The 9,447-nt window shown below is 37.3% G+C and overlaps 1 protein-coding gene across 1 annotated transcript; it reads right to left on the bottom strand.

Moving 5' to 3' along the window:
- Positions 1-448: 448 nt before the first annotated feature.
- LOC140801425 (protein NRT1/ PTR FAMILY 6.3-like) lies at positions 449-3,467 on the bottom strand. Its single transcript, XM_073156543.1, has 4 exons — positions 3,183-3,467; positions 2,837-3,054; positions 2,200-2,756; positions 449-1,510 (listed from the first exon to the last, which is right to left on the bottom strand). Exons 1-4 carry the CDS (start codon positions 3,301-3,303, stop codon positions 625-627), a joined length of 1,782 nt encoding a protein of 593 aa, XP_073012644.1. The 5' UTR covers positions 3,304-3,467; the 3' UTR covers positions 449-624.
- Between the last annotated feature and the right edge of the window lie 5,980 nt (positions 3,468-9,447).

Below are 9,447 nucleotides of genomic sequence, written 5' to 3' on the forward strand. Positions count from 1 at the left end.
ATTTGACAGGGTTGCTATCTATTTGGTTATTGTTTGTAGTTGTAAAACTTTCCAACATACTAAGCTTATGGCGATTCCTTGTAAATGGTTTTATTTGTATTGTTTCGAAGATATGCGATTATTAATCCACTTTCCTAATCTGGTGGTTAAATTGGTCAATTATGCTAAAATTTTTATAAGACTATTGAAATTAAGATGCATCCATAGAAAAACATTGCTATTGGAATTCGGAGCTTGAAATAAATCAAGCTTGGGATGACATTGTTTCGAGCCTAATTAAATGAAGCAAGGCTTCAATTGCGCAATTGATTCTTTATGACACATTACTAATTTTTTTTGTAGCAGGGGATATATCTTAAACTGATTTGATAGCAAAGTCAAAAGGAAGTTTGTTTTTAGATGTTATACGAGAAAAACTTAAGCAAAGCCATCCAAGTAATCATCCTCATGCTCAATCTTGAAGCATTCTATAGTTTGTATAATAACTATCATTACATCATTAAAGTGGACTGATATATAGTGATGATACAAGACAATGATCTCATCGGCACTCAGCATGCACACCTTATTCTGAGTAGAAAAGCTCATCAACGGTGGTTGTAACACGATAGTTTAATCTAAAATTTATGCATGATAGCATGCTTCAGCCTCGGTTAGCTCCAACCCTGCGATACTATTATCCGCTGCTACTGCACGACGATCCTTGTAAACGTACCACCTTGCGGCCACCATGTAGAATGCAAAATTCACTAGGCATAATATAGCTAGCAACCAGTAGAAATTGTATAGTTTTCCGTTATTTAAATTATCAGCAAGCCACGCTCCATGGCCTCCTTTCTCAGTGACGTTATGGATGATGGAGACTAGTGCTGTGCTAACGAAAAACCCTAATGATAGTGTGCTAAGGAATAGGCCAGTGCTCATAGTTTTCATACCCTTGGGACACTCTCTTAGGAAAAAGTCCAATTGGCCTATGTAAGTAAATGCCTCACCCGCCCCAACTAGGAAAAATTGTGGCACTAACCAAAACACACTTAATGGAACAGTAGAATCCTTGTTGGTGGTCGTGAGGCCTGCTTGGGACGCCACATGGAGTCGTTTGATCTCGGTGAGAGCAGCAATTGCCATTGCAAGGCAAGAAAGAATAAGGCCGATGCCTATGCGCTGAAGCGGTGTGAGGCCCTGGGGGTTACCAGAAAGGCGACGAACAATGGGAATGATGATGCGGTCATAGATAGGGACGGTTATGAGGATTGAGCCGACGAAGAAGACAGTAAGGGAGCCAGCCGGGATTTGGAATGATGAGCCAATGTAGCGATTCATGGTGGTGGCCTGAGAGACTGAGAAGGTGGTCATCTGAGCATAGACAGTCCAGAACATAATTGTGGTAGCCCAAATTGGAAGCATTCTTGTTACATTCTTCACCTCCTCTACGTCTGTTAGGGTTGATAATTGCCATTTGCTCTGGTTTGTGGTTGGATTATCATTAATTGCAGCATGGTCTAGGAAACTGCAATAGAATTAGAGAACATATGATCAAGAAATTACTCTAAATTTTTCTTATTGTGGAGTATATATATATATATATATATATATATATATATATATATATATATCAAACATAATAACTTTTTCTTAGAAATTGTGTTTGGTTTTATGTCTCGGCCCAGGTTGCTCTTGTCTCAGCTCCATCCAGTGGGCTTTGTACATCCAGTCCAAGGGAATTAACTTTTGTTGTTTTTGCATGCGACTACCTACTCTAGACTTATTGACAAAAACCTACTCTGTTTCACATATTTGTAAATTGGCTCCTCTTTAAAGGTTATATTTGCAAAAATTCACCTCCGCTGGTATATAGTAAAATACTATTTATATTTACAAGGTGCGTGAGAAAAAAAAAATATTATACTTAAAATGTTTCATATGAGCTAAACACCTAAAAAATATATACCCAATTAAACTATAGGTGGTTATATGCAATAAAAACCCTAGACTTTTTGACAGGTCAAATCAGAGCATGGAGACCTATGACTCCGGGTTTACCAAATAGCAACAACTTGTTTGACTTTTGACCAGACCACCGCACGGCAGCTCAAATATAACAATTGTACACTTTTTATAGTCTTCTAGCGAGAGAAAGGGATAGAGAGAGAGAGAGAGAGAGAGAGAGAGAGAGAGAGAGAGAGAGAGGGAGTATACCTGAATTGCTTGGTATGCGGCAGCCTTTGCTTCCCTCCGGCGACCGGTGTGACGTCCACGTCGTACAACAACGCCGGGTCTGTCGGCAGCTCGAGCCGCCTCTTCCTCCACGCCGCCATCACCACCGCGGCGATCTGCGTCAGCGGGCTCCCGACGAGCTTCTTGAACCGGTACCTCCTCGTCCCCGACAGGAAGACCGCGAGCCCGGCGACGATAGAGACCGCGCAGGCGCCGTACCCCCATCGCCTCCCAAGGTCGTCCTGGACGTAGACGAGCACCGTTACGGCCAGCAGGGAGCCGAGGCTGATGAAGAAGAAGAACCAGTTGAAGAACCGCATCATCTTCTTCTTCTCCCCCCTGTCGGACTCGTCGAACTGGTCGGAGCCGAACCCCGACACGCTCGATTTCAGACCCCCCGTCCCGAGCGCCGTCAAGTAGAGAGCGAGGTATAGAAGCCCGAGCTGCGACCCGGACGCGCGCACGCAGGCCGCTGTCGACCCGCACGCCGGGGGACGCAGACCGGGTGCCGCGGTCGATATGGTGAGGATCGTCACCCCCTACATAGAATTTTTATTCAATCCATCTATTGATGATGATGTGAGGGCGATGACACTTATGCTGGAATTGGTGGGCTTACCGTGGCCTGCACGGCGGCGAAGATGGCGATGGTGAGGTAGCGACCAAGGAAGGTGTCCGCGACGAAGCCGCCGAGGAGGCAGAGCATGAACGACGTGCCCATGAAGTTGGTCACCACGTTCGCCGCCTCCGCATTGCCGAGGTGCATCGTCCCCGTCAGGTACGTCACCAGGTTCACCGCGATCCCCAGCGTCGTCAGCCTCTCGTTCAACTCCACCCCTGCCCGCACGAATTTCAAAGCACCCACTCAAGGAAAATAAAAAACAAAGACACACACCTAACACTAACTTATACCTTATAAAACAACAATAGTAATACTAATAATAATAATATATAATAACGGCTACCTAGGATCATGGCGGCGCTGGCCCAGCCGCCGGTCTGGGATCGGGCGGCGGGGCGGCCTTTGTAGTCCCAGGCATCGGCGACGATCTTTCTCGGACCGTCCGTTTCTGGGAGGCCTACCATCTTATGACTACGCTGAGAGTGTGTATGTGTGTGTGTGTTATGGTCTTATGGATGAGAGAATAATTTGTGAGCTGAATAGAGAGAGAGAGAGAGAGAGAGAGAGAGAGGAGAGAAGTAATCTTTTCTGGGTGAGGGGAGGGTCGAAGAGCAGGGGTTGTTTATATAATATAATAGTAGGAGAGGGGGAAGGGTAATTTGGTCCGTATCTATTAGTCTTGTGGGGGCCCTTCGCAATGAAGTATAAAATTCTGTGCTCTGGATCAGGACTCATGACAAGTGGCATTCATATATATGCTATCTTAATTTCATGTGAATATTTTCTTTTTCTTTTTCAGGACAAGTCCCTCGTCTTATAAAACCTTCTGGATTTTGATTGTTTGATACCCAGTTCCATGGGTTATCCCTTGCACTAGAATAGTCTAAAATGTTTTGACTATTTTTACAAAATATATTGATAGTGTAAAGAGAGTGATCCTGTATTAACTTTAATCATTTGATTAGATGGTCTGAGTGTAATAATATATATAGTTTGTAAATGGAAACTATTCTTGTAGTAATATATATCTGGTGAAATAGTTATGAGGGGGAGGATTGATCCTTGTTTAGCTAGGATGCCTAGTGGGATAACTTATTCGAATTTAGACTGTGAAAGTTAAATATTCTAATGATTCTTTGGGAAGTGCTTGTGATTTTATTCTTTCATCCTCATAAATAGGAGAGGTGATGCAATGAAGAGATTGAAAGATTGCCCTTTTGGTGGAATAAGTATCTAATTGACTATGCATTGGAGTGTGATAGTAATAAAGAATTAAACCCTCAAAGTAACTCACCCAATAGAAAGATATACTAGCTAGTGTAACTTGATGGGTATTAATTAAGGTTAAAAACCAAGTAGATAAATGGATTAAAAGGTTGAAATGAGTAGCGAAGAGAGAATCCAATCTCGATGGCAGGCAACATATTACACATCTATCTATTAATGTACATGCAATCATTTGCAAGTGGCATAGAATAAGAACTATCAACTGCTCATCAATAAACTGCAGGACAATGGTTTGGATGGTAGAGGATCTTCCGCTGAAAGGAAAAAAAAAAAAAAGGTGGGGGAGAGAAGACATCAAGATGTGGAACATTGTACAGAGGTCACTTGCTAACATATGATGTAGGGTGGTAGGGCAGTCCATTGTGTAAGGTACCCAACAAGCCTTAGTGGCAACCTCACTTAAAGGCAATAGTGGCATGACAAACACAAAAAGAAAGGCATATAAAGGAGCAGCATACATCTCTTGAGCTCATTAGCAAGCATATAAGAGCATCTCTAATGACCTAAAATGTTCCTCATGCACCAGTTGCGTTGCAGCGAAGGACAATGCAGCATCAAAAATCTTTGAGTGAGATGGTCCAGGATCATTCGATTCGCATCTCGATCGGAATGAACAATGGGTCGGATCGGGAACGGGTCGCTTTCGAGTCGCGGTTCGGATTTAGATTCGTGTTAATCCTGTCGGTTTGGCGAGGAGAATTAGCATTAGGTCTTGTGGATTGGGACCACCAGAATGAGAGAAAGAACATTGAAGATGATAGAGACTTGAGGTAGGAGTAATGCCACTACTCGCTAGATTACTCCTGGTTTCAATGTTCAACACCCAATAGGTGGAATTGTAGCTAAGTAACCACTCTAAACAGTGAAATGGAGCTGCTTTTGTCCTTCCTTGCAAGGGAAAGCTAGGGCAACATCACTTTGAAGCTTTTATTGTAATCAATTCAATCTTTGTCATGGGAATTAATGGTGTTTGATCATCATCAAGGCCAGGAATGCTCATCTTTCATTCATCTACTACTTTAAAAAACAATTTTCTCTACAGCTTCTTCTGTAGCTTTCAAGTGTAAACCAACCTTAGTTTTTCTTTTTTCCAAACATGAAACCCTCACCCTAACCCTACCCATTATCAACTTTTATCTGCTTAGCCAATTGGAACCCTGCTATGTTGGCTTAAGTGGATGCTCTGATGTACATATATAGTTAAAGGAGAAGGCCAGTTCCTTGTCTAAAACACCAGCCTGGTAGGATAAAGAGAATCTTTATCAGGTTAACATGGAATCCATAATTAAGTGCTGTCACTTTTCCTTCTATTAATATCATTTTTTTCCTCACATACTTAACATATATTTTTCTCTAGAGAGAGAGAGAGAGAGATTAGAATTAAATATAATCCAGGTTTTAATATTTTCATTAATAGTAGGGCTGATAGAGGTCGAAATAGGACTTCCTGTTCTGATATCATACTCCATTGGTTTACTCTTAAATATTAAATTATTAGATAAAGTTAGATTTAATGTTTTATATTCTAGGAAAATTTGTAACAGAAAAATAAAATTATCTTATGGGTTTATTTAAGTTTCAAACCTTAGCTTATTGTTTTCTTTTTTTTTTCTTTTTTAAAAAGAACTTACCTTTTCTAAGTGACCTTCATCAATGGCTATATTGAGCTCATATGTAATTGTTCTATACTCTCACAATCATATAAGTTTAATTTGTTTTAGTTATTCTTGTTTGATTTTGGTATTTACTATTTCAAATTATGTCTATGCAACAAGTTACTCAAACTCTTCTATGGTATTTTGATACTTCCAAAAGTATGATTACTTAATTTTTAGGGAAATTTACATATAACACCCTATCTTTTAACAAAATTGTGATTTACACCATATACTTTTACTATTTATAAATTGAGCCTTTTGATTTAGCGAACATGTGTAGATAATATTCTACCATTTAGATCAGTTAGTTAAACTTACTAAACCTCTGGGTTAAGTTAACTATACTAAAAATTACAAAAATACCCTTAACTAAGTCATACTAATGGTATTTTAGTTATTTTAGAAATAAGGGCATTTTAGTCATTTTAAAAATAAAATATCTATACTTAACAGAATATGCATACGTTATTAGTCTAAATCTAACTCAGGATATTTTTTCCACATATTTACTAAATCATAAGGCTCAATTTGTAAATAGTAAAAAAAATATAAAGATGTAAAATATAATTACGTTAAAAACGAAGGGTGTTATATGTAAATTAAATATTTTTCTTGGAAAATTTTCCTCTACTCAACATTATTATCCTGAAAATTGAGCATGTGTTTATAAATGAGTTTATGTCTTTTGGTAGTTGGGAGATCTTTAAGACTTAATTTATGTAGCTCATGTTAGAAAGTAAGCTTTCAACTCCTTGAGGTGGTCCTTATAAAGTGTATATATACTGCATTATATATACATTCAAAGTTCACATGCAAATAGTTCTTCTTAGCCTTTAGCTCATGGACTATGTGGCCTATCTTTTGCACCTTTTGACGCTTTGCTCATTATACATCTACTTATAATAGACTTAAATTATACTGGACTTTGTCACACACTGTTACAAATAATGAAATTTGTCTGGAAGTAAATGGATTTTGTCACACACTGTTATTGAGATCCATATTCTATATGGGAGTAGGTCCATAGAATTATTTTCACTCATCACTAAAGCAACCTAAGAGTGGTGCAAGATGATTCCACTATGTTGAATGTACAATGGAGGATTATGATTGATTACAAAAAGTTTGAAGACTGTTTGATGAGATACCTTAAGTTAACTATCAAATGACCATACTACCATTATAATTATCATATTATAATGTATTTTTATAGGGGTAATTAAGTCATTTTATATTCTTTTAAAGGTTGATTAATAGTTGCAACTTGATACGATCACAAAAGGGTTATCGAGCCAAACCACATAGGATACACTATAATTTATTTTTCAAATTTATATGTGAGAGCCTATTTTTTGTTATTATTTAAGAGTAAGAATACTAGGCTCTCTGATATAAAAATGTTTTAATTCCACTAAATTTTAGCTAACATATAAATTAAGGTGCCATCTAATCTAAACTATAAGTCGTCGCGCCACTGAGCTATCGCTCCAAATTAAATATCATCGTAGTGTAAAATTATTCTTCTAAACCAACATAATACCGAACTGTTGAACTAAACATAACCAAATTGTCAAGTCACGTTGCAAACAACAACTAAATAATTTATTTATAACAAATTTAAATAGAGTTGTAGTCAAATTTGTGACCTCCTGGTCACGAGTATGGCCCTAACTTTCTATTGAGAGTGGTTGGAGAGACTCTTTTGAAACTATCCTTACTATTCCTATTTTCCTTATGATAACTATGTGCAATAAAAAACTTTCATCCTTTTTTGTATGTTTATGTGTGATTAGCATGTGTATTTCACCTGTATAGTGTTATGATTGAGCATTGCTTATTCTACTCTTGCTTTTTGACATTTGCTAGCTTCATCCAATCATTCTGGAATCCAAACCAAAGTTATATTCCAGCTTAATTATCCCTTGAGAGAGGACAAAAGCATAGGTATGATTTGTTTCAAATGCCAAAGTTTATCTATAATATTAATTCTAACTGGTTTAACAAATGTAAAGGCACTGATTGAAGCCACTCAATTTTATTCTCAATCATTTATTTATTACTTTTATTACTTGAATATGAGATTCCCAAATATAATAACCACATTAAACTATCTCTTGGACATATTACAAATAGCCTGCAGATATCTTGTCTATCTCTTAAATAGTTCTCAGATATAAATAAACTCCATGCTCCATTCACTGTGAACCCTCCATGGCAGCAAATTATTCTTAATAACATGGCAATTTTATACTGAAAAGTGGATGGCATGAGAATTTAAGATAAACAGATGATGTGCTGATCAAGGGACAAAGAGAATTAGTTGTGCATTTATTAAACTCTAGATTATTTGTTTATCAGAGAAATAAAAATGAAAAAAATCCTCTTAAAAGTGTCATAAAAATATATTTTGTGAAGATATTTGATTTTTTTACATATATACTAAAATTGAAAAAAAAACATGGTATGCTGTAGATGATATATTGATTAGAAAGCTTCGCAATTTATCTTTTGTTGTTACGACTCAAGGCACAATCTCGCCTAACTCTATCATTGCGTACTTAAAAAGCCCCACGTTGTCGATCGTTTGTTCTAATGTATCCATTCAAATAACTGTATATCGTTCTAGATCGAAACGACTTAATTTTTTGAAAAGTTTGCCTTTTTGTCGAATTAGGGTTTCAAAGTATGGTATATAGTTTTATAGCTAGCTAGGATTGTGACATTGATATCTTTGATTAGATACTCAGTAAGAATTAACAGATTATATATAGTGCAATTTGATCATGTACTAATCATCAGAATCAATCAATGAATTTGAAGCTTATCAAATCTTTCTCAATGCTTTCTCTCATCGTCTTTCTTCTCTTTTCATGAAAACATCGAACTATTGCTTGTATTGCGTAGAATATGATGCTTCTCGCACTTTCTAAATATATATATATATTTTTAATTAATTCACCATTTGCAAAATGTCCATCTAAACTCCTAATCAGTGGATTAGGGGCATACTTTGCTTCCATCATAGAGTGCTTTGCTTTTCCATAGCTTCCTAAAAAATAGCTTGGAAACATACATTCTCTTTATTCCCCAAGAGAAGATAAATATATAAATATAAAACTAGGAAGAGATTTAAATTTCTCTTTCTGTCTGATTTTTCCTCATTCCCTTGTTCTTATGATGCTCTTTGAAGCAATGAGGGTCTCCTGGATTGACAATATATTATGACACATTGTGCCATCTTCTCCTTTTTGTACACTTAGCTGTATGGCCTAGGGTTTGAGAGAATTTCTTTCTTTTTTTTTTTTTTTTTTTTTTTAAAGCTTTAGGACACCTTCATGTGGCATCTCAAAGGACAATTATGAATCTAAGTATAAATGACTATAACATCCCTATGATATTAATAATAATTTAATTTCGATCCAACATTGACATTGATATTGACATTATAACATTGCGTTAATAATCTAGAGCTCAGTTTCTATCCGGGCCGACGTTATGTGGGTTCCTTTCGAACGGTCTTCTCCCATCGTGCTTGAATACAAAAACGAAGAATAGTTAGATGTGATGGATATAATCAAAGTCATCGGGTGTGCACATCAAACGGCCGGCCAGACTCACCCGCACGAGGTCTGCTAAGACTCCGTTCCATTCTCGCAATCTGCT

This window comes from Typha latifolia, chromosome 14 (genome assembly GCF_019914945.1).
Source record: "Typha latifolia isolate L0001 chromosome 14, TyphaL0001v2, whole genome shotgun sequence".
NCBI lineage: Eukaryota > Viridiplantae > Streptophyta > Magnoliopsida > Poales > Typhaceae > Typha > Typha latifolia.

Excerpts from the sequence above, each read along its gene's own strand:
- LOC140801425 (XM_073156543.1), bottom strand. The coding sequence starts at position 3,303 with ATGGTAGGCCTCCCAGAAACGGACGGTCCGAGAAAGATCGTCGCCGAT. Across the intron at positions 2,757-2,836 it reads TCGCCGCCGTGCAGGCCACG|GGGGTGACGATCCTCACCAT; the intron begins GTAAGCCCACCA and ends AATTCTATGTAG. Across the intron at positions 1,511-2,199 it reads CCGCATACCAAGCAATTCAG|TTTCCTAGACCATGCTGCAA; the intron begins GTATACTCCCTC and ends ATTCTATTGCAG.